The sequence below is a fragment of the Physeter macrocephalus genome, chromosome 10, assembly GCF_002837175.3.
Source record: "Physeter macrocephalus isolate SW-GA chromosome 10, ASM283717v5, whole genome shotgun sequence".
Lineage (NCBI taxonomy): Eukaryota > Metazoa > Chordata > Mammalia > Artiodactyla > Physeteridae > Physeter > Physeter macrocephalus.
Window position 1 is genome coordinate 21,401,590 of NC_041223.1, and position 25,808 is coordinate 21,427,397.

The 25,808-nt window shown below is 40.3% G+C and overlaps 1 protein-coding gene across 1 annotated transcript in view; it reads right to left on the minus strand.

The window, feature by feature from the left end:
* Nucleotides 1-25,808, minus strand: part of PHACTR2 (phosphatase and actin regulator 2) — a 136,202-nt gene that overhangs the window by 76,829 nt on the left and 33,565 nt on the right. The window contains exon 2 of the mRNA XM_024122451.3: nucleotides 9,906-10,073. Within this exon, the coding sequence (XP_023978219.1) occupies nucleotides 9,906-10,073 (168 nt within the window). The remainder of the gene's footprint in view (nucleotides 1-9,905; nucleotides 10,074-25,808) is intronic.

The following is a 25,808-nucleotide window of genomic DNA, read 5'->3' on the forward strand; positions in this document are numbered from 1 at the left end:
CCTGTGCTCTGCAATGGGAGAGGCCACAACAGTGAGAGGCCCGCGTACCGCAAAAAAAAAAAAAAAAAAAAAACTAAAAATAGAACTATCATATGACCCAGCAATCTCACTACTGGGCATATACCCAGAGAAAACATTAATTCAAAAGGACACATGCACCCCATTGTTCACTGCAGCACTATTTACGATAGCCAGGTCATGGAAGCAACCTAAATGCCCATCAACAGACGAATAGATAAAGAAGATGTGGTACATATATACAATGGAATATTACTCAGCCATAAAATGGAACGAAATTGGGTCATTTGTAGAGATGTGGATGGACCTAGAGACTGTCATACAGAGTGAAGTAAGTTAGAAAAACAAATATCGTATATTAACGCATATATGTGGAATCTAGAAAAATGGTACAGGTGATCTGGTTTGCAAGGCAGAAACAGAGACACAGATGTAGAGAACAAACGTATGGACACCAAGGGGGGAAAGTGGGTGGGGGTGGTGGTGGGACGAATTGGGAGATTGGGATTGACATATATACATTAATATGTATAAAATAGATAACTAATAAGAACCTGCTGTATTAAAAATAAAATAAAATAAAATTCAAAAAACAAAAAAACAAAAACAAAAACTCTTTGCTCCCAATTCAAGGGTCACGGGTTTGATCCCTGGTCGGGGAACTAAGATCTTGCATGTCGCATGGCGTGGCCAAAAAATAAAATTAATCAATTAAAAAAAAAAATAGGGCTTCCCTGGTGGCACAGTGGTTGAGAGTCCGCCTGCTGATGCAGGGGATGTGGGTTCGTGCCCCGGTCCGGGAAGATCCCACATGCCGCGGAGCAGCTGGGCCCGTGAGCCGTGGTCGCTGGGCCTGCGCGTCTGGAGCCTGTGCTCCGCAACAGGATAGGCCACAACGGTGAGAGGCCCGCGTACCGCAAAAAAAATAAAATAAAAAATTAAAATTTTTTTTAAAAAGATAAAAAATAAAAGATTAGCAAGCATGAGGTTCATGAATGTGAAGCATTTTGATTGTTAAATTATTGGATAGTTTATACTTGATTACATTCACAGTACATTAACACCATTATTAGGCAGAAGAAAATGCATGCATCTCTAACTCATGTGATCACTTAATAGGATTTCCCCGAGTGCTTTTTCTTTTCTTCCCTCTTGTTTTCTGCTCAAATGTTGCCTTCCCGGTAAAGATTCCCTGACCACCCAATTTTTTTGGTTTGTTTTGTTTTGGTTTTTTTTTTTTGGCCGGGCAGCACAGCATGCAGGATCTTAGCTCCCCAACCAGGGATCGGACCTGTGTCCCTTCAGTGGAAGTGCAGAGTCCTAACCACTGGACCCCCAGGGAAGTCCCTGACCACCCCATTTTAAACTGGAACTTCCCTCCCACATTCCCTACTCCTTGCTTTATTTTTTCTCCTCTCACATTCTAATATACTAACTTAATGGGTTTACTCTCTGTCTCCTACCCCTGCTAGAATTTAAGTCCCATAAGGGAAGGCAATTTATCCTTTTGTTCCCGCTGTATCACTAGAGTCTACAACAGTGCCTGACATATAGTAGATGTAGATGTTCAATAAACATCTGTCGAGAGGACAAAAGAGTATTATCTAACATATAAGCAAGGAGCCCTACATGGACCAGGATGTGCTGTGTGGTCTTCATGGGCTATGTAACTTACCTCTGCTGCTGTAAATTGGAAAGAGGGAGAGATTCTCTTCCCTTCCTCCAATATGGTGTGAGAGTGAATGATACATGAAGGTACTTCCATGTTCTTAGTGGAACAAGATAGAGAAAATCAAAAGGCTGCCATTTATTAATGCAACCAGATCAGTCCTGAACAAATATCACCCTGGGAAAATCCTCTAACTTTGCCCTACCTTCTAGATATAGAAAATAGTCACTATCAGCAACATTATGCCTCTATGATTACAAAGAATAGTATCTTAAATGAACCAAATATAATTTTGATCATTTTCAACCATTTTTCTGTGTATACTGCTGAAATCAGGCTAGTCAAGTAGAATCAAAATAATTTGTCAGACCGAATCCTTCTTACAGCAAAAATTCCAGTATATGAAGCAAATCCAGGTATTGGGGTCACCTTTCAATGATCAATCCTTACTGGTCTGAGTATGAAGTTATCTTCTAAAGAGGCCACATAGGGTAATGGTAAAAAAATTTGGCTGTGGCACCATATTGCTTGGGTTCAAATACTGCTTTTGGCTCCTACCAGGTGTGTTTCCTTGGGCAAGTCATTTGAATTTTCTGACCTTAGTGTCCTCATCAGTAAAACTGGGATAACAGTAGCATTTAAACTTTATAACCTTTGAGGATTAGGTGAGTTAATATGAATAAAGTTCTTGGAGCAGAACCTGGCACATAATAGCATTCAATAAAAACACAGCCATTATATTATTAGGGAGTGAGAGTACCTTCAGTAAATTAAAGCTTTTAGCAGATGACTTTCTGCAAATTACTCTGATTCTTAGAAGGCTATAACTTGCACAATGTTATCTAAAAATCTGGACGGGCATTCCTTCCCCATTACTAACACCACCAATAAAAGTCACAATTATAATGAAAATAAATTGTCTTGATTTTCTTTATTTAGGAGTGTAACTTCTTTTTAAATAAGGGCAAAAAGATAAGAAAAAGAAATTTCCCCTAACTATTTTATTGGCTTTTTAATAGTTGTACATGGCTGTAACGGTGAGTACATGTTTTTGGTTTGTATTTTAATTTATTGTCTTTATTTTTTCCATGATATTTTTTTCAATCTTCAATTTCTTTTATAAAGTCCTAAAGCACCCAGTGCTGTATTTTTAGTTAGAGTGGATAGCCAATAAATAACCAATTCAAGGCATATGTTAAGAGTACATACCAGGTTCAAATTATCAGGTAAAGCATTTGAAGTGGGGCGAAGATGAGTGAGATAGTCTCTGCCCTCAAATAATTTACACAGTAAATTGGTAGCAGACACACAAACTAGGAAAGACGTCAAAGTACACATGTCATAACAGGAGGACGAGCACTGGAGGGGAGCTTCCTACTAGATGATGCAGAATCAGGGTCAAGAACATCCTCAGGAAAGAAGAGACCTGTTAGGACCCTTGCATGGCTTGCAGTACTTTCCCAGGTGCAGCTGTAGGAGGAAGGTGCTCAGAGGAAGGGAGAATAGCGTGAAGAAAGGCCTGGGGACACAGAGGCTCTGGGCATGCTTACCGAGGGACCCTGGGTGACAGAAGTCCAAGGCAAGTGACTAATAAAGAAAGATAAGACACGAAAGGTCAGTTTGGTTTACAGTGCAGAGAGCTGAGAAGTCTGGAATTCACTTAGGAAACAACGTGGAGTCAGTCACACTTTTGGGGCAAGAAGCAAAGGACCAAAGTTCCATCTGAGGAAGACTTCCTGTAGTGGTATCCAGGATGATCTAGATAGAGGAGGGAGGGGAGAGATTTCCCCACCTATTTTCCCAAAACCACAATAATCCCTGCTCTCTCCAGCCACCCAGCTCTTGGGCTGTGCCCTTGTAGCAACAGGAGCTCCAGCACCTGAGGTCTGGGGTCTGAGGAGACCACTCCCACGGACCTATCCCCTGTGTTCCACTTCAAGCACTGAGTTTCTGTCCTGAATCCTTTGGTAACTTCCTGTCCTAGTTTACCAGCTCTATTCCCTGGTTCCTTAAAAAAAAAACAAAAAACAAAGATGGGGACCCAGTTTGAGTCTTTTTGGTTCCAGCACCATCTGCCATGAATACTGCCACTAAGTAAAGAACCTGCTGGCTCCTAAGGCTTGCTTGGATTTCCCAGTCTCACTCAGCTGGGTGCTCTGTTATGCTACCCTACCTGGTGGAACACATGCCATTTTGTTGTGAAGGACCCATTGCTCAATTTACTGGCCTGAGATCCGGATGTTATCTTGGTTACTCTAGTGTTCCTGACAGGCTGTGCCACCCTGAATCTTCTCTGTCAGCCTCACTAGGTGGGTCAGGTTTCCTTCCTAGGCAGGCTTAATGCCAGAACCCAGCCTCTCCCTGCCTCCTCTAGCATTCCATAGCTTTCTAGAGCTAGGACAGCTAATACCTAAGTAGAGCAAAGAGGCCACCTGCAATAATTGAGACATAGAGTGATAAGGACCAGACAATGGGGACCGAGAGGAAAGGCTGATGGTAGAGGCCTGCACTAGGAGAAATAAATCAAAGGTTTAGGAACTAATAGAATGTAGAAGACAGCAAAAAGCAAGGACGAATCAAAGAACTCCATGGTCAAAGCCTGGATGCCAAAGAAAGCCACGTCTGCAATAGCAGGGGTAGCTGGGGATGGCAGGGCATCTACTTTGGTTTGGAAAGTATTTGTACACAGGACTTTCCCCCTCCCTCTCTGCTCCCTCTCTGTGCTCATTCAGAGCAGGTGTCAGTACCTTCCCTCTCTAAAATGAAAGTTTAAGTTAATGCATGAAAGACAAGTAGGGCAAGCATAATGAAACCTTCTGGTGACTGCTACTGCTGCCAAGTGAACTTTAAATGTTCTATCTTGCTTCACCAAAAATACTTTGTTTCTATTCCAGAAATTACATTTTAATACTATCCCCAAACACAAAAGTATTTGTGAAAGTAGAAGTTATGAAAAAAGTAAAGATATTAAACTGAAGACATTTTAGATGTCAAGCCAATGTTAAGTATGAACTGTGGGTATGTGTTGAAGAAAATAAAGGATCAAGTTGTAAGATCTCTGTTTGGTGCCATTGCCTTAAACAACGTCAAAGAGTCATTCTTGTAAAAGATCAATGTTGGTATCTCATATCCTGTTTAAAGCCTGTGATACCTTTAGGGAGGGGTGGAATTAGATGGTTGCTACTCCAGTCACCTGCCCAGTCACTCAGTGGTTTGAGGAAGAACTGAGTGTGGTCATAGGTCTACAGACCCTCTCTTCTAAACCGGGGGACACACAGCACGTATTCACAGCAATTCTTCTGCTTGTAGACATTGTAACATCTCATTGTCAAAATTTCTCTGTCTAACTCTGCGGTCTTACAGTCCAACCTAACTGAATGTCTCCCCTCACTGTGCGAGAGCAAAATCTGATGCAAGTTTCTTAAAATTCTCACTATAAAATTCTGATTTTTTTCATTAAAAAATTGACACCCAGAAGCAAATTAATCAGTCCCTGGCATGTACCACGTTTTCAATGTAGATCTATGTAGACCATAAGAATGGGTTTTGGCCATCATCAAAAACTCTAGAAATAATAAATGCTGGAGAGGGTGTGGAGAAAAGGGAACCCTCTTGTACTGCTGGTGGGAATGTAAATTGATACAGCCACTGTGGAGAACAGTATGGAGGTTCCTTAAAAAACTACAAATAGAACTACCATACGACCCCGCAATCCCACTACTGGGCATATACCCTGAGAAAACCATAATTCAAAAAGAGTCATGTACCAAAATGTTCATTGCAGCTCTATTTACAACAGCCAGGACATGGAAGCAACCTAACTGTCCATCAACAGATGAATGGATAAAGAAGATGTGGCAAATATATACAATGGAATATTACTCAGCCATAAAAAGAAATGAAACTGAGTTATTTGTAATGAGGTGGATAGACCTGGAGTCTGTCATACAGAGTGAAGTAAGTCAGAAGGAGAAAAACAAATACCGTATGCTAACACATATATATGGAATCTAAGAAAAAAAAATGTCATGAAGAGATTAGTGGTAGGACAGGAATAAAACACAGACCTACTAGAGCATGGACTTGAGGACATGGGGAGGGGGAAGGGTAAGCTGTGACGAAGTGAGAGAGTGGCAGGGACATATATGCACTACCAAATGTAAATTAGATAGCTAGTGGGAAGCTGCCGCATAGCACAGGGAGATCACCTCTGTGCTTTGTGAAAAAAAAAAAAAAAAAAAGAATGGGTTTTGAGTTAACACACAGCCCTCAGGCACTACTGCCCATGAGGTGCTCGGGGAGATATGCCTGGGTTCGAGAGATGTGGGCACTGAGAAGAAAGAAGGATGAGGAAGGGCACGTTCACAAAAAGAGAAGGGCTGAGACAGGTAGCAAACCTCTCTTGCACAGGTTCAGGGGAAATGGGAAGGGGAAGAGAGGGGACAAAAGAGAAAGAAAAGTCAAAGACAACCAAGATAATGACACCTTGTGTAAATCAAGTAAGAGCTATTTTGTAAAACAAGGAAGGACACAACAGCAATGGCACATCTTGTAGAGATTGAGATGGATGAAAATGAGAGAATAACACTAAATGTCAGGATTGGGAGGCTTGGAGTCCCCTCATTGCAGTGCTGGATACAGGGGCAGACTGACTGCAGAAGGAAAGAGATGAGAGTGCAGGAGGGAAGTGGAAGCAGCAGACACAGCGTAGATTTTTAAGACCTTTGGTCTTAGTTGTAACCGCCCATGTAGAAGTTAGAGGAACAGCCTGTTTGTATTGTCAGCTTTGGGGAGATGAAAGCATATGTAAAGACTCAAAGGGAGGCACCTCAGCCACCACCACTACCTACCCACCACCACCCCCCGCAAAAAAAAGGGGAAGAAATGATTATGTAGGAAAAAAAAGTGTAAATGAGATTTTTTTTTTTTTTTTGCAGTATGCGGGCCTCCCACTGTTGTGGCCTCTCCCGTGGCGGAGCACAGGCTCCGGACGCGCAGGCTCAGCGGCCATGGCTCATGGGCCTAGCCACTCCGCGGCATGTGGGATCTTCCAGGACCGGGGCACGAACCCATGTCCCCTGCATCAGCAGGCGGACTCTCAACCACTGAGCCACCAGGAAAGCCCTAAATGAGATTTTGAGTTCTAAAATTAGGGAAGGGATGGAGCTTAGGTGGAACCAAAGAAGGACCCTTTCACTCAGGAGATGAAAACCAAAGAAAAGAATCACCAAGGGAAAGTAAATAGAAAAGACTACTCTGCCTAGAACCCAATAGCCTATGGACCATCCTAAACAGAGCTGAAGATACAGGTAACTTTCTACTTTAAAACAAGGCCAGAGAACTTGAAGTCGGGGCATAAGCCCAGCCAGCCTTATAGGACAAGACAGCCTTTCAAAATCTAGTTGACTCAAGGACCACCAAGCAGACAGAACACAGGACTTTTCTTAACTTCCACCACCATGAACATGTGAGAACAATGGCATTTATTACAGTGGCATTAATAAATCAGTGTTGCATCCTATTTACCATCAATTTAAAATTCCTACAACAGACACCCAGACTAGGAAAAGTGGTATTAATCGCTGTGTAATAGAACAGAGTAAGATTCATGTCCATACGACTATAAAGCCAAGAGCTTAGGAGAAGGACAAATGAAGAAGAGTTACTCTTCTTGGAAGAAATTCATATTCTTTCATATCCCCAAATATTATGGATCTTACCTAAGCTGTTCTTTGATGGAGCTGGCCTTGGTCATACCCAAACCCCTAGATTTCACTGTTTGAGACAATGTATTAGAGAAGAAAACACCCTTCTCTTGGTTATTTCCAAATGCATCAGTTTTCCTCTAGATGCGACATCTTTCCTCAGTGTGAAAAAAACATGTGACACCACTTTGTTCCTCCGTTTATTTTAAGCTTTACTAATACATTCCATAAAACTCAGCAGAAATTGAATTTAAAAAAAATATATATATATATATAGTGACAGTAAAGTACTTGGGACACTTGATAACATCTTACGAAATTCAAATAAAACATTAGTAATAACATGGGTTTAAAAAGAAATGATGCAAGTAAATGTAGCAGAAAAATTCACAATGAATTGTTAACACATCCACTTGTCTTTATTCTGTTATGTCACAATTTTGGTGCAAAGACAAAAAACAATCTAATGAGACATCTAATAACTTTCTCAGGTTTTTAATGTGGTTCGGTAGTCTTTAGGAGCTAGAAATATAGTACCCATAAATAACTTCTTGGAGCTCAACTTATATAAAATCTTGTGTGAATTTGAAAAGGAAACAGAATACAAAGATTGCTAGGCTATCCTCAATGAATATGGGATAAGATAAAATAACACTTAATGCTGTCTAAAATGACTTTTCTTAAATATTCTGGGTTGGTAGAAATGTTACTGCCTCCCTACTATTAAAATAATTAAAAAGAGTGACAAGAAAAGATGAAGGGAAGTTCTTTGTAATTGTTTCTACTTTAGGGAGAGAGAAGGTAGCAGCCCAGACCCAGGAAAAGGGCAAGAGAGACAAATGAAGAGACATTCATCATCTCTTTTCAATGTCTTCTTAATGCTACTGTCCAGAGCCCTATTCCCATCTTGGTTAACCATGGTAACTCGAAGAGCTAGACTCCCCCAATGCTTAGGGAAACCTGAGAGGGAAGTACTTAAGAAGACCAGTGTATTTCCATCTACAACTGAAGTACAAAGCAGAACAAGATGCCCAGTCAGGGGCTGGAAGGAGTTAAGGATCCACAACAGAATCTGGAACTGAAAGCACATTAGAATTCAATTCATTCAACTCTGATCTGACTTGCTCAAGGTCACACGGTACCTTGGTGGCAAGGACACAACTAGAACCCAGGTCTTCCCTCAGCACAGCACTCTGTTTATCCCTTCACACTGCTCCAAACCCAAGAAGCCAGTTAGGAACTAAAGAGGATTCAATAAGCAAACTATCATTATTTGCTCCTAAGCCAAGTCTTTTGTCTTTGCCTATCTTTTTATTGCAAAAACTTTCCAGTACCTACAAGTAGAGATATGAGAATAATGAACCCCATATATCCAGCTCCCAGCTTAAACAATGACCAACTTGTGACCGATCTTCTTTCATCTATACTCCCCTCTCCTCCAGGATCATTTTGAAACAAATCCCAGAAATAGTATCATTATTTCTTTTTAAATATTAAATGCTCAAAGAAATGATACAGCTGCAAAAGCAGCAGAGACAATTTTCTTTAGGAAGCCCTGGTGTCTCTATCCTACACCCTTGTGCTATTGATGGTGTTTTCCTTTTTATGTCACAGCTCTAGAACTAAAGGCCAACTCTTATCTCAGCACAGACCGGTGAGATATGCTCTGTGATCCTGTACATAAACGGACAATGTTAGTTTCTGGTGCAGTGAGGAATTCTGATGAAGGGATTATTTTAGACAACACACGTGGAGAAAGCTAAACTTACACCAAGAGATAAACGCCTTTCCACCTTAAACAATACCCTGATACTGGACATTTGCTTAAATCAGGCTTAATTCTGGCCTGAGATTTAAGGCCAACTTCCTCCATAAGTCCATATGAAGGGTACTAAATAATGTAATCCTTAAGGTTTAACAAATCCACAAAATAAAATAACAATAAAAAGTTTTCACACCATTAGGGTTATGACTCCTCTAGGACACAGACCATTTATTTGTCCTAAGGACATGATGGAAATTTAAAAATTAACAAATATAGCAACACTTTTCCTTCATACAGCTATTTAAATTTTGCCCACAGAACAAATACATTTAAAAGACATTTAAAGAATTCTTCATTGACAAATAGGATCGTGTTACTGGAACTAAGTAGACAGATAGATTATTAATAGAGTATTCATATGTGTGTGTATAAACGGATACTTCCAGCTACAATACTGACAAATAACATTTCCACTTCTAATTTTCCATTTCACCTCCCTCTCCCTACACATTAATTTTTTATGTGAATTTACAAGTACATATTTAAAAACAAGACTATGTTAGAAAGCCAAAGTGAGTAGAAAAAGAAGGCAGATCAGAACCCTAAGTTGTTTCACCCTTAAATGAAATAATTTCATTTCAAATATAGATTAATTTTTTTCCCTGAAAAAAAAACCCTGCAAGATATAATTTTTTACCTTTTGGAAAATTTAACAATTTATCTTCCAACAAAATTATGATGTTCCTACCTGCTGATGTTTCTCTAAATTTGTCACTGGTCTTCTTTTTCCTCCATTTCCAAGGCTTAAAGATTTTACCAATGGTGGAGAGTTTCCCCTTTCTCTTGAAGGGAGGTGTTTGGGAGCCTGCTGTCGGGCCATCTGAGTTTGCTATAGAAGCTTTGTCCAGTCCGTCAACTGTATAAAGAAAGTCAAGTCAGAGAAAAGCTGTAATAAAAGTTTGAAACAACATCATCTATGTCTTCCTGCACTGTTCAAAGTAAGCATGCCCAGTTTAATTGGAATCTCACATAAAGTTTATTTTGCCCCATTTCCCTGCCAGTAGAGCTCCTCTAATATCAATCAATAAATCAATCATTCAGAAATTACAGTCCCCTTAGATAATCATTTTGAGGAAACAGAAAAGAAACAAGAGACCTACATAAAAGGTAAGGCCAGATAAATGAGGGTCTGCGAAACAGCTGAATCCATCTGCAACAACTACGTCAATATTTTGTGCAGAAATAGAGTATTCTAAGTGAAACAGGATGTTCCTCCAGAGACTAGTTTGGCATTCTCAGTAATGAAAATGACGGTTATGGTGTAGTTAAAACCAGGTTTTTTTTCCTTCACAAAATAAAATCTAGTGCCAAGAAGCTAAACTCTAAATTTTACTATACTAAAACTATCTTTTGCTTCTGTTACAAAAAGTTTTTAGCTTCAAATAAACTGATAACTATCACGAATGACAAAAAATACGTGGAAAATATGGATGTCGTAGGTAATAGAACATATCTTTATGTGCTTCAATCATTTCATCAATCAGAAGAAAGGCCCCAAACCTTAAGTTGCCTTACACTCTGTTCATAACAGAAAGAAGATGGTGCTAACTTATATTACCCCGAAGATTAAATTTTAATGGCAAAAAACGGGAAGCAACTAAAGAATGGATAACTATGGTATTTTTCATGCAATGAAGTAGCACTCAGCAATCTAAAGAAAAGGAGCCATTGATACCTACAAACAATGTGAATGTATCTCAAAAACATTGTGTTGGAAAAAAACAGCAACACGCAAAAGAGTACATACTGTGTGGTTCTATTTATATGAAGTTCTAAAAAAGGCAAAATGAATTTATGGGAAAACAGAAAAAAGAAGAAGAAAGAAAGAAAACCAGAACAGTAGTTGCTTCTTGCAGTGAAATGGAGGTGGGAATTAATTGAGAACAGGCTTGAGGGATTTTCCTGGGGTGATGGATATTATCTCAATACAGGATGGATTATACAAAATGCATCAAATGGTATTTATGATATTGTGCATTTTACTTTATGTAAAATCTACCGTTAAAAAAAACATAAATAAGTAGTGAAGTCCAATTAATGGCATGCATGCTGACGTGTTTAGGGATGAAGTGTACTGATGTCCATCAAAAATAATAAATTGATGGATAGATGGAATGGAGATGGATAAATTTACAATATAGTAAAATATAGCAAAATGTTAAGTGCTGAATCTAGGTGGTGGGTGTGTGGTCATTAACTGCATTATTCTTCCATCTCCAAAACTTTCACAATAAAATATTGGGAAAAATAAAACAAAAATTGAATGGCAAGAACCTCTGCTTCTAGGAAAATGGAGTAGACTTACTTTTTCCTACTTCTGCTACATACAACTAAAAAAACCCCTGAATGCTATATATCAAAGAAACATGAAAAGACTATATAAGGTGAAAAGAAAGTAGGCCAGCTTGGGACCTCAGGACCTAAGAAACAACATGGAGGTAAGATCCCTGGGTTTTCCTTTAGTCTCATGTATTCCAGACTTGCAGCTGAACCTGAAAACACCAATGGGCACAGACCAAAAAAGCCTCAACAAAAGCCTGCTCTCTCTAGCCAAAGGAGCAGGAAAGGGACAGCCTGGCAAGACAGAAAACTTTTAGACAATAACTGCTCCACTCCAGCCAAACACCACAGAAGAAACTATGACCATCCAAGCCAAGGAAGGCTGAGTGGGTAGACTAGACTTCTACCCTCTAATGAGTAGCCCCAAAACCCCTATCAGAGTGGCGTCAGAGAGGACCAACTAGGGAGCCAGGACCTTCCTGTGCGCCAGCTGTTAATGAAGCATCCTCTATAGTGTCAGTGGAGACCGTGTGGGAACCTGGTCTTCCACCCATACCCAGTAATGAGGTATCTTTTCTTCTCCTTTCCCGCCAGTATTGGGGTCACACCAAACCACTGCCCAGTGGGAACAAGACCACCCCCACCCACTATGGTGTCAGTAGAGACCACATGGGGATCTGGAAATTGAACGGTGCCCGAGAGTAATGAAGACCCTTCCCCCCATTTCTGCCTCCAGATATCAACAGAGGATGAAGGGAGAACCTGGGTTTTTACCTCTGCCTGGCAGTAATGAGGTGGCACTCCTCACTTCCCTTGCTGGAGAGGTGTCAAAGCCAGTTAAAACAAAAGGTTTCCATAACATTTACAGTCTCATAATATAATACAAAAATGTTTTAAGTTTCAATCAAAAATCACTTGACATACGAAGAACCAGGAAAATCTTAAACTGAATGAAAAAAGACAGTCAATACAATGCCAATACCTTAATCCTTATAAGTTCTGCTTCCAAACAAGAATGATAAATCCTGTCTTCCCACTCATAAAGTCAACTCTAATTTCAGGCAGAAATGCAAGTTCGGCAGTGACTGATTCTTCTGTAAATGGTTCCTAACCCTACTTTAGCCCAGCCACGTTGGCCACAGTGCAGCAGGCAGAGATGGGAAGGACTAATTTGGAAGCTAAGCCAGAGTTAAAATGTAAAATCCTTATTTACTTTACTTCCACTCCTGTCCAACTGCCCTCCTTAAACTAGGGGCAAATCTAGGGAGAAACTGACCATATGGTATTTCTTCTCCACTGAGACTTTACACTGAAGGCTCAATTTTGAACAATTTAAATGCTGTGAAATATAAAAGGACTGACTATTACAAACATGGGAACTAAAGTTACCGTCTCAAATTCACCTCCGTGGCTAAAGACACACATTTAGTTCTCATTTTCTCTCAACCCACATATCCGGTTCCCTGACACTCCGTCAAAATTCTGCTTTTGATCTGAACCACTAAGGAATAGTCTATTTTTTCTCCTGAAGACAAAAACAAATGAAAACAAAAATTAAATATTCCTTAGGTGACAGAAGGTGACAGATGGGGAGACTGAATGAGGTAGTTGAAAAATGAAAGCCCTCACGTTAAATTCATAGCTACATAAGACATTAACTGCCATACCTTTCTTTATTTTGCATTTACAGTTTTAGTTTTTGTCTCTACTCCGGAAGGGCCTGGGCCAGTGCCAATGACCACAGCAGAGCACGCACACAAATACCTTTTTCCTGATTGAATGAATCCACCTGTAATTTTGTAATTATTGGGCTATTACAGTAAACCACACTTGCAATTAGGAACCATACGTCGGCACAGGTGGCCACACTGCCATTGTACTTCTTGTAAATCATGAACATGAAGGGGACTGCCACCTGATTTGGAGTAGTATAAACAGAATATTTACTCCCTTCTTTCCTCCAAACACCTACGATACTGCCAGGACCATTGATAATTCTATTATTTTTCTTTTGGACCAATTTACCATTAAAGTCACTTTGAAACTTTCAAAACAATTTTTCACAACAAATCTAGTGAATGTGGCATTTACACACAGATAAGAACAAATTGCCAGGTAAAGCCCAGATGAAAGTCTGATTTCCCTGTTTTATTTTTATTTTTTTTAACATCCATCTTTTTATTTATTTATCATTATTATTTTTTGGCCGTGCCACTCGGCCTGCAGGATCTTAGTTCCCCAACCCAGGATCAAACCTGTGCTCCCTGAAGTGGAAGCGCGGAGTCTTAACCACTGGACCGCGAGGGAAGTCCCTGATTTTCCTGTTTTAAATGTTTACTTTGATCCACTTACATGTTATGAAGAGTGACCTGTCATTCAGCAGAACTTTCTTTTCCACACTGGAAATCAACATTTAAAAATATTTAATTTAATTAATTAATTTATTTAAAATCTCCTTGAGGAGGAGATTAATAAAATTTATTTACTTTTAATTATTTTTTAAACATTTTTATTAGAGTATAGTTGATTTACAATATTGTATTAGTTTCTGCTGTACAACAAAGTGAATCAGTTATACATACACATATATCCACTCTTTCTTAGATTCTTTTCCCATATAGGCCATTACAGAGTATTGAGTAGAGTTCCCTGTGCTGTACAGTAGGGCCTTATTAGTTATCTATTTTATATAGTGTATATATGTCAATCCCAATCTCCCAGTTTATCCCCCCATCCTTATCTCCTGGTAACCATAAGATTGTTTTCTACATCTGTGACTCTACTTTTGTTTTTGTAAATAAGTTCCTTTACTTTTAATTTTATATTGGAGTATAGTTGATTAACAATGATGTGTTAGTTACAGGTGTACAGCAAGGTGATTCAGTTATACCCATACAAGTATCCATTATTTTTCAAATTCTTTTCCCACTTAGGTTATCACAGAATATTCAGCCAAGTAAATATTATTTAAATATTTTTAAAAACAGTCATTAGCTGTTCAAATGTAGACATTTTATTTTATTTATTTATTTTTTTTTGCGGTACGCGGGCCTCTCACTGTTGTGGCCTCTCCCGTGGCGGAGCACAGGCTCCGGACGCGCAGGCTCAGCGGCCATGGCTCACGGGCCTAGCCGCTTTGCGGCATGTGGGATCTTCCCGGACCGGGGCACGAACCCGCGTCCCCTGCATTGGCAGGCGGACTCTCGACCACTGCGCCACCAGGGAAGCCCCAAATGTAGACATTTTAAACGACACAGTTCAGTCTATCTTCCCACCAAAGTAAGCTCATTCCTAACAGGATTTCCCTGCACCACCAACCAGTAAGATCCAGAAAATACATGAAGATTTTACTTTTCATTTAAACAGAAATTTATCAATTAGACAATCCCAGTGCTACTGTAACCACAGAAGCCAAAAATAAATGAAGCTAGATAATTATCATATAAATTAAATTATAGACTTGGAGAGTCTTTTCTTTGAGATATGAGAACTGAATGACAAGGATTCTTAGAAAAATTAATCCTATTTAATACGAGTTTACAGTATTTTTATAATGTTCAATAGTTCTCTAATAGTCTAGATATTCATTTTTGGTTTTTCTCCACACAATTATTTCAGTCACTGAGAAAGTGAGACAAATGTGGCAGAGCACTCCACCTCACAAATTTCATAGGTGAAAGATCATTTAGAAAAGAACCTCAATAAAAGAATTCCCTGTACTGATTCTAAAGAAAGTGATAGCCACTCTGAAAAAAAACGGTGGTAAAGATGGCCTCAACTGTCCTCTAAATATCCTTACATATCTTTTTTTTTTTTTTTAATTTTTAAAGTTTTTTGGCTGCGTTGGGTCTTCGTTGCTGTACGCGGGCTTTCTCTAGTTGCTGCGAGCGGGGGCTCCTCTTCGTTGCGGTGCACGGACTTCTCGTGGCAGTGGCTTCTCTTGTTGCGAAGCACGGGCTCTAGGTACGCGGGCTTCACTAGTTGTGGCTCACGGGCTCTAAAGCGCAGGCTCGGTAGTTGTGGCGCACGGGCTTAGCTGCTCCGCGGCATGTGGGATCTTCCCGGACCAGGGCTCGAACCCGACTTCCCTGCACTGGCATGTGGATTCTTAACCACTGTGCCACAAGGGAAGTCCCTATCCTTACATATCTGAAGGTTAATGAGAATACATTTTTGAAGCCCAGTAATAACAAAAACAAAGTGAACTCATACGTGGTTAAAAAAAAAAAGTGTTGACAATACTCTGCTGTACTAAGTATATGCTTACAGTACTACTCATAGTGATTTTATTGGACCAAAGAATGTACCTATTAAAGGGGCATTGTACAAAAACATCTGACATTTAAAAATCAAGAACTTAGGGACTTCCCTGGTGGCAAAGTGGTTAAGAATCCGCCTGCCAATGCAGGGGACACAGGTTCAATCCCTGGTCCGGGAAGATCCCACATGCCGCGGAGCAACTATGCCCATGTGCCACAACTACTCAGCCTGCACTCTACAGTCCGCAAGCCACAACTACTGGGCCTGCATGCCACACTACTGAAGCCCATGCGCCTAGAGCCCATGCTCTGCAACAAGAGAAGCCACAATGAGAAGCCTGCACACCGCAACAAAGAGTAGCCCCCGCTCGCTGCAACTAGAGAAAGCCCGTGTGCAGCAATGAACACCCAACGTAGCCAAAAATAAATAAATTTATTTTAAAAAATCAAGTACTGAAAAGAAGTAAGAAAACAAGCAAACCAAAGTTTATTTCCTTAATATATGGCTTCTAGTCTATTTTCTTTGTGCCTTTGTAAGTTATTATGCTTATGTAATAATATCACTATATATATTTTATTTCTATTACAGTTTTTATGTTTCCACTATAATTCTGTCACCTTCCTCTTTAAAGGCCACAGAACACATGGCAAAGAAACATTAGGGCTGCACTTAGGGAAGATTTAACTTTATTTCCTACCCTTACATGAGGCCTCTCTCTCACAAAACAGTAACTTAGAAAACATGCTGTCAGAGAGGGGCATACAACCAGTTCTGGGCACAGAACCAAGCAGACAACAAGGTCAGAGGGAACGGATGCTATGAGCCGTCGCAGATGAGATTGGATTAGGGAAGCCAAGTGGCTATCCTTGTCTTGAGTTGTCTAAAGGAGAGCCTTACTCTCTTGCTAATCAGCATTTACAGTGGGTTGGATCAAATCTCTTCCTTTCGGGGGTAGAATGAATGACCAGTGGAAAGGAAGTGAAAAGGAACAGAAGAATAAAAATGTGTGGCATTACATGGCGTTAGGAGTTAATTCTGAAACTGGTATACTTGTAAACTGGATGGAACAAATAGATGGTGGATGTTAGGAGCCAGATTTGTCAGTCTTGGAAAGGAGGGTTACAGATAAGCAAGGGGGAAGCTAGAATGATCCATGTGGCACTGAATTAGAGTTGGAGGCATCAGTATGAACCCCTGTTTTGGCAAGAGAGAGAGAAAGAAGGAGATAGATAGATAAATGACAGATAGGTAATAGGTATGTGTATATACATGGCTCAGTATACACACATGTATTTCCTGTTCATTCTGAGGGCCTAGAAGCAATGACACCCCCGTGAGCACTCAGATCTTGGTTTCTAATAGCACTCTCCAATAAAAGGAATCACACCTTTTTCCAGAAATGGCTGCTTCTAGGGTTGGAGCAAGGAAAATACTAGATGAGCTTGGAGCATCTTATAGTGCCAGAAAGTAAACAAGCACTCAAAAAACATTCTGATGAGAGAATGTCAAAGTCACACAGGAGCCAACTAAGAGAGTCCCACAGGCCAAAGACGGAATAACTTGAGCAATAAAATAAACAGTGTAGTATTAGAAAATAATTCAAAGTATAAAATAAATATCTGTGAGTCCATACCGAATAAATACTGAATAAATAAATAAACGTGGGATAACAGAAAAGTCTGTACAGAAGAAATGCAATTAATTTATATAAATATTCCACTCTCAAGAAGGTGGATCTTAACTCCACACCCCTGAAATGTGGGCTATACATGGTGACTTCCTTCGAAAGACTTCGGTATAGGGAATTCCCTCGAGGTCCAGTGGTTGGGACTCCACGCTTTCACTGCCGAGGGCCTGGGTTCGATCCCTGGTCAGGGAACTAAAATCCCACAGGCCGTGCAGTGCGGCCAAAAATAAATATATACAATTACAAAAAAAAAAAGACTTCGGTATGGAAAGGTAGGGAAAAAGAGGGACTTCACGGTGGAGAAACCTGATAAACGCTACCTCAACCAAATGATGGATGTTAACTTGATCAGTGATAAGTCATGTTGAGAGCATGGACCCTTGATATGATGGATGAGAATCAGATGTTGAAACCTATAACCCCATTGTAACCATAAGAAAAGCATTAGACAAACCAAACTGAGGGACATTTACAAAATACCTGACCAATAAACACACCTCAAGGTCATTAAAACAAGGGAAGTTTGAGAAATTGTCCCAGACCAGAGGAGGCTAAGGAGACATTATGAACAAATGTAAAGTGGTATCCTGGATGGAAGCCTGGAACAACAACAAAAAAAAGGATCTTAGGGAAAAACTAGTGAAAACCTAACAAACTGTGGAGTTTCGTCAATAATAATGCACCAAAACTCCTTCCTTGGTTGTAACAAATGTATTCTACTCATTTAAGAGATGAACAACAGGAGAAACTAAGCTGGAGGTATATGAGAACTCTCTGTACTGTCTTTGCAATTTTTCTGCACATCTAGAACTATTCTAAAATAAGGGGTTCATTTTTTTAAATGTGGATTAACTAGCAAGGAGAGCATGAGGACTTAGGAGATTCCTAGGGGACACGATATCAGTTGTGGAGAGACCTCAGGGGTGGTGTCATTTATCAACAGTAAAGATTTCTGCTCTAAGTTTTGGGAAGTAATATGTTTTAGAATTGCCCATTTTTCCCTCCAAAATCTCCCTTTATTAAATACTTTCAACTCCCAGTATTTTATCACTAAGAGAATATTTACAGGTCATCAAATTGCTGTTTCAACACTTTGTATTACATGATGGATGGATCCCAATAAGGTAAGTGGTATCTAATATCTTGCAAAAGAGTAGACAATGGGCCCAGTTACTACTGGTCACAGTGACTGTGGAACCACACAGACAGAGGCAACCCCCAACGCATGCGTGTGTGCGGTACTAGTAGCATGTGCTGCTAACATAGAATGACACATCTGGGAATAAAAATGTTTTAAGTTACTTGTACTTTATTTTTAAATCACTGAAGCTCAATTATTTTCAACAATAAACTTCTATTTGGGAATCAAAAGTAAATTTAAAAGACTGAAATTTATTTCATGACAATGGAGGATAGCTTTTCTAGCTTATCCATTTTTTCCCTGAACTCATGGGCATGGGAGAAGAGTGGTATAATTCCGGAACAGAAATCCCACAGCTCACACTGGTGTGAGAGGTTTGATGAGCAGACCCAACCATGGACTAGTCACTGACCCATCCTGGGTTTCATTCTTTCCTGAAAGTGGAAATTCACAAGCACTTTATTAAGAGCAGAATTAATAATCACTATTATTTATTGAGTATTTACTGTGTGCCAGGCACTGTGTTACTGACTTTACCTGCATTAGCTCGTGCTAATTCTTACAATAGCTCTGAGATAAGTACCATTATTGGTCCCATTTTTGAGATGAGGTAACTCAGATACACAGAGACTAAGCATCTAATTCAGTATCTGGGACATCGTGTGTGTGTGTGTGTGTGTGTGTGTGTGTGTGTTTATATTCATAATAGAGAAAGGTTAAATAAATATTTATCAACTAAATATATGACTAGATAATGAATAAATAGGTATCTTCCTCAAGTGACACACCGAGCAGGTAGCCTAGAGCTTGGATCAGAAGTCAGGTCTGTCTGTCTCCTGAGCTGGCCCTCTTAACCACCATAGTGCAAGGGCTGCTTTAAGTCAGCAAACTGTAAGACAGGATTCCTCCTCTTACAGAGTTCACAGTAAGGTGGGGGAAGCAGACGTGATCAGTGGTCAATGATGCCAGCCAACTGGGGAGGTGCTGGAATAAAGGCAAAAGCAGAGAGAACAGTGAACTCTGGCTGGGGTGGCTTGGGACTATTTCACAGGGAATGGGGAGCCTTGAACTGGGACGGCCAAGATGAGTAGCCTTTCCAGTGGAAATCAAGGAGGGAATGCCTTGAAAGTGAACAAATTAAGGATGGCAGACCTTTTAAAGTAATGCCAAGAAAAATGTTCTCATTATCACAGCACTGTGCTCATAAGAGACACATGAGACATATTTATAGAAAAAAAACACAAACTTATAAAGTCCTATCCTTGAATGTGTGAAATGGTTAAATGTGAAATTTTTAAAAAGGAGCTAGAGAATTTTTGAACTTTCTATATATCAATGTATATAACACTTTAAAAATCTGAGAAAAATACAATTTTAGAGTTAGACTAGATCTTATATGATGCAGAAGAAAACTGCTTTTCACCTGCTGCTGGTTCCTTTTAAAAATAATCAGCATTAAGGTAATAACCATGGCTAAAAATATATTTTAAATTGTTTAGCCACCATCTTTTGAAATGCAGCAAGAGTAAAAAGAACAGAATTAAACAAGAAATTAAATTCAAAGAAAAATATCTCCAATTGCCCTTCTACATGCATCACCTATAGACTTTCTTGGTCACATCATACTTGTCACCAGCAGTAAATCTGTAGATAGTTTTGACTTTTGTTGTTGTTGTTAATTTCACAAGCATTTCCAAGTATGTGAGAAGAGCAGAGGTCCAGAGACTCATGTGAAACCTGGATTGTAATTGACTAGGTGGCCCCCTTCTGCACCTGACCTTACTTTAATCGATTGAAACTAGACCTCAAAAAAAAATTTTTTTTTATTTGAAAGAAAAAAGAATAGAAAAACGTTGCTGCAATAGAGTAAAATGAAGGAATTTTAGTTTCTCTGGAGGAAGACTAATATTTATTCACCAGCTAATTAATTATATACTAGACTATAATTTGCCTCCCAAGTTGCCAATTTCCATTCCACTATCACTTGAAAGAAATGATAAAGTTAGCTAAAGGGGGACTTCCCTGGTGGGGCAGTGGTTGAGAGTCCTCCTGCCGATGCAGGGGACGCGGGTTCGTGCCCCGGTCCGGGAAGATCCCACATGCCGCGGAGCGGCTGGGCCCGTGAACCGTGGCCGCTGAGCCTGCGTGTCCAGAGCCTGTGCTCCGCAACAGGAGAGGCCACAACAGTGAGAGGCCTGCGTACCGCAAAAAAAAAAAAAAAAAAAAAGGTAGCTAAAGGGACTTGGGATGAAATCAGTATTTCCCACTGTCACTGAGATTAATACTATGAAGATTTTTCAAAATTATGTTTGAGGTATAACATGCATACAGCAAGCAAATGATTTTGTACATGCAACCACCATCCAGATCAAGGTCTAGGTCATTTCCAGGCCCAGAAAACCTGCTTGTGTTCCTTCCCAGTCAATACCATCCTCTCCATCCATGCCCCCAAATAACCAGTGTTTTGACTTCCGTCGCCACTGATTTGTTTTACCTGTTCTTGAACTTCAACTTAGCGCAATTATGCAACATACTCTTTTGTGTCTGTCTTCCTTCACCGAACATCGTGTCTGTGAGACTCATCGAAATACACGAGCATCTCAAAGCAAAGCTACCTATAGGTACAAAATGAAAAATATGCCAGCTATCTCAGCAAGACCTCAGATGGGAGAGGACTTGAACATGATGAGCTTTTTCACAGCTCTTGCTTTTAGAAAGGATATCATTTCCATTTTCTTTACCTGGAACACGTAAATAATATCTCCTTCCCCTTACTAGATTTCTGAGAAAGCTAATCTACCTTTCCACCATTTTTTGAGGTTGCCCCGAAGCCGTGCTAAATTAGAAGCTCACCTCAGCAAGCTTAATGATGGTGAAGCAGTTTATTTTCTGTAAATAATGACAGCTTTATGTTTAGTCTTATTCTGCATATTAGAGCAGGCAGTAGTCTGAGCAACGCGGTTCAGAGAAACACTGAGTGTAACATGATCCATTACAGGAACAACTCTGTTTATCACAGGAGTTCTACACATTACTCTCTATATATTAAAGTCCTATATATGAGGACACTGAGACCCAAGAAGGCTATGTGGCTTTCCGAATAATTAACTAGTGGCAGAGACATAGTCTAGGTCATCTGATTCCTGATCAGTGTTTTTTTTTTCCCCATTCTCTCAGGCTGTCCTCGTTGGAATATTATAGTTAAACTCATGGTGAACCAGCAGCACCTCCTAGTACCTCTGAAAGAGGAGTAAGACTGCAGAGCAAAAAGCAAAGAAGATGTCACACAATTAGGACAGGCAATAAATCTCAGTTAATGTGCTGGGTTTTGACCATCCACTTGGGATGGTTTACTGTAAAGCCAAGAAGAGAACTGAGTCACAGACCCAGCTCCGCTACTTAACTGGCCCTGTGACCTTGCGCAAGGACCCCAATATTTCACTGCTGAAATTATAAGACTAAGTTAAATGATCGCAAGGCTCAATACGATCAATACAGGCCTACATCACCACATTAAGACCTGTTCTAAGTGCTTCATGACTACTGCCTTGCTGTCACCACAACCCTATAAAATAGTTGCTATTAGTATTTCCATTTTATAAATGAGGAAGTTGAAGTCCAGAGAGACCAAGCAATTTACCCAAGGTCACACAGCTGGTCAGAGGGTTAAACTCAAGTCATCTGCCTCCTGAGTATCCCTTTTGCACAAGATGGGTCAGGGGATTGTGGGTGGGAATTGGGCTATATTTCAAGAGAAGGCAAGACATAAAGCCTAATGAATAATAATTCAATTCTATGCCCAACTGCTTCTTTGGACTAACCCAACGAGATAGGGCAGATACTGTTTTACTCTCCAAAACAACGCCCACTGTCACCACAGTTAAGTTCATGCTGGTTGCAGGCAGTGTGTCCTCTTCACTTATATTGACTACAGTCATTTGATTGCACAGAATCCTTATTTAACATAGGATTAATTGTAGAAATTTGATACCATCAGTTTTTTGACTTGTTTTTCTAACAGAGGCAGCCATTATTTTTAAACCCCCAAAGGGAAAAGCTACTAAAGACTTCCATCTGTCTTGCAGACACTGCAGAGAATTTCAGAGTTTAAGCTTGTGGACGAGGGGCCTACAGAAGGGAGCATGTCTGTGCAGCTGTATGACATCCTGGCGCACCGACATGAACAATGTCCCCGAGACCTGCTACGGGGTATTTAACAGATTAAATAATGTCACTTGTATTTAGGGTTTGAAGAAACTCTGCTTGAATAGGAAAAGGGTCACTCTGCAAACAGAAAATCAACTTTAATATAAACAAAAGCATTTTAAGTTTCATATATCACTGTTATTGCTATAAGCAAAGTGTTCCAGGAACAGATATGATGGTTGTGTTTAGGAATAGCAAGAAGTGTGCTACAGAGAAATAAGAAAGGAACAAACCAACTTCCTACCTTCCTTCCCTTCCTGAGCCAACAACCCTCAGAGTCTGGGGTGGGGAGCAGGTCATGGTGTATGGAGGGTGTGCTGTGCTTGTGGAAAGGAAGAAAAAGTTGACACGTCTCCAGTGGACAAACTACCAAGTGAGAGAGAATGTCATCTCTATGTGAAGATGGTGACCACTCAGTTTATGCTGAGCGTGTACACAGGGATGAAACTTTAGGAGAGAAGCTGGCAGACCTTAGATATAAATTGTAAAATAAAATATAATGAAATTCGGGACTTCCCTGGTGGTCCAGTGGTTAAGACTTGGCGCTTCCACTGCAGGGGGAGCGGGTTCGATCCCTGGTCCGGGTACTAAGATCTCACATGCTGCGTGGTACGGCCAAAAAATAAAAATAAATAAATAAAATATATGCTAAAGTCAGTAAAAATTTTTTTACAAATCTAATGAAATTTCACGATTTTGAAGTGAGTGGTTACATTCTGCCCCCAACAAAATTACGAAAAATTTCCCATAGAGGAGGAAGGTAACAGAAGTATTATTAAAATAACACATTAAATCTGGACCAATATCTTTGGGTCAAAAGATCCATGAGAGTCTACATAAAATGTGACTAACTCTCTTTGCAGTCCCCTGGCAGTCACACCAAGTTCTGTGAAGAGCCTGGTGGCCACATGTAAAACTCTGGACTATCCCCCACAAGGCAGAAATGAAACCTTAGACAATGGAACTCAGGACACTAGGAGACAGATACAAGCCATAGGCTCATACAATGGCAGGCAGAAAGCTGGCAGAATTTATGTCAATTAGTCATACAGAGTCCCCAAGGCACTCAGGTTTATATCCCTGTCATTCAGTTAAGAGGTGACTGTGACAGCCCAGGCATCTGAACTTGGACAGGAAGAGAGAAAATGGACTGGAAATGATGAGTGGCTCCAAGAGATACTGAGGAGGAAGGAAGGAGGCTGAGGACCTGCCTGGAGAAGGCACAGGCAGCTCATGGCCAGAGCCTCTCTGAGGACGTGGTGGGATGTAAAGAGGAGATGGGGACTTGGAGACAAGATCTATGGCTTGAGCTCAGGCACCATGAACATTCAGGGGAAGATGTCAGCAGACAATCAGAAATACAGTACTGGCACATTAGCAAGAAATCAGAGTTGAAGTTAAAGAAGTTATTTGGGGTGGTCTTTCACACCAAAGCACAGTTAAGTTTACCTCTTAGAGGTTGATTACATTAAGGAGGTAGTAGCCTTTACTAGGAAAGGTAAATCATCTAACTCAATTGCAACTAAATCCCAATTGTTTTTGTTTTTTCCATTCTTTTCAAGCACTACACATGAGAATTTGAATCTCTCAGAAAACTAGGAAACCATCTAGAAAACCATGAACCCATGTTTTTAACCTGAAACCAAATTCTTTCATAACGATATTAGGGATACTGAGCTCTGTGTTGCTACTTTAGACTTCTGATTCACTAACTACATCAGAAACTGGGAGAATTACAAGGCCCTTTGCATAGCAGCCCAGGGTCGTGACGGCAAATATCTGACTACATAATGTAACATGCCCAGTTACCAGGAATCATTCTCGAAGACTGGCAACCAGCAAGTTTTTGTTCCAATCCGAACAGAAAACATCACCTCTCCTATCTCAACTTTCAATTGAGAATCAAATATCTCCTGTTATACTGGTATCTTAAGGGGGGAAAACACAAATGGAGAAATGCTTGACATTTATGTTGCTCTGTAAGAAAACTTCCAGAGCAGTTAAGAAAATGTTCTGTTAAATTCCAAGAACCTGGGACTTCGTTTGTACTAGGAATCAGCAGGTAAAGGAAAAAGTTTATTTGTTTTACGTTCACGAGGTGTGGGGCGATGCTCAAGCATGTTTATGGGCTGAGATGAAAGAGCCTGGAGGGAGGGAGAAAGTGAAGATCCAAGAGAGAAGGGATTAGCATGCGGGAACTGAATGCCCTCAGGATAACCGCAAGGCTTGGGTGCAGTAGCAAAGCCTGAACCTAATGTGGTGCATATGAGGAAGTCACCAGGAAATCAGGAAATCACAGCAGCAAAGAGATGGTAAGAGAAACTCAGCAGGATGGCACGTATTTCAAAAAAGAATCCACACAATACTGGAAGCAAAACAGGCAGGAATGGTGATGGGAGTGGATCGAAGGTCAACAGCGAGGGGTGAAGGAAAACTGAGCCTCTTCCGACAGGGGAGAGTTGCCAAGGAGAGGCAGGTTTCAGACAGAATGAGAAAGAGGAGGAAGGAGAAGTCCACCAAAAGATGAGGATGTGGGAAACTCTGCTTCCTGTGGGATGGAGTCATCCATCCATAATTTATTTCTTGAGTAACAATTATAGACAAGGTAATGCGCTGGCGCTATGACAGCAAAAATGTAATGGATCTCTGCCCTTAAGGAGACTTATGGTCTATGATGGGGGCTGACATTATCCTGGCGACCATCCATTCCAATGTAGAAAAACGGCGGGTACTGAGCGCACAGGCGATGCAGTGGCTGCAGGCATGGCATGAAATGGTCTCCAAGTTCTGAGTTAACATTCAGGATAAAACTGTTTGTGCGTTACAGAGATTTAGTCCAGTTTCATAAGATTGCTTAAAAGGTAGAAACACCCTGTCTCAATTAAGCTGGAAACCATTTAAAAGTCACTGAAAAGCAAAGGATTAACATTCCTTAGTTTGTATACCTAATTCTCTAGAGATGGAGACGAGAGAGAGAGAGAGAGAGAGAGAGAGAGAGAGAGAGAGAGAGAGAGAGA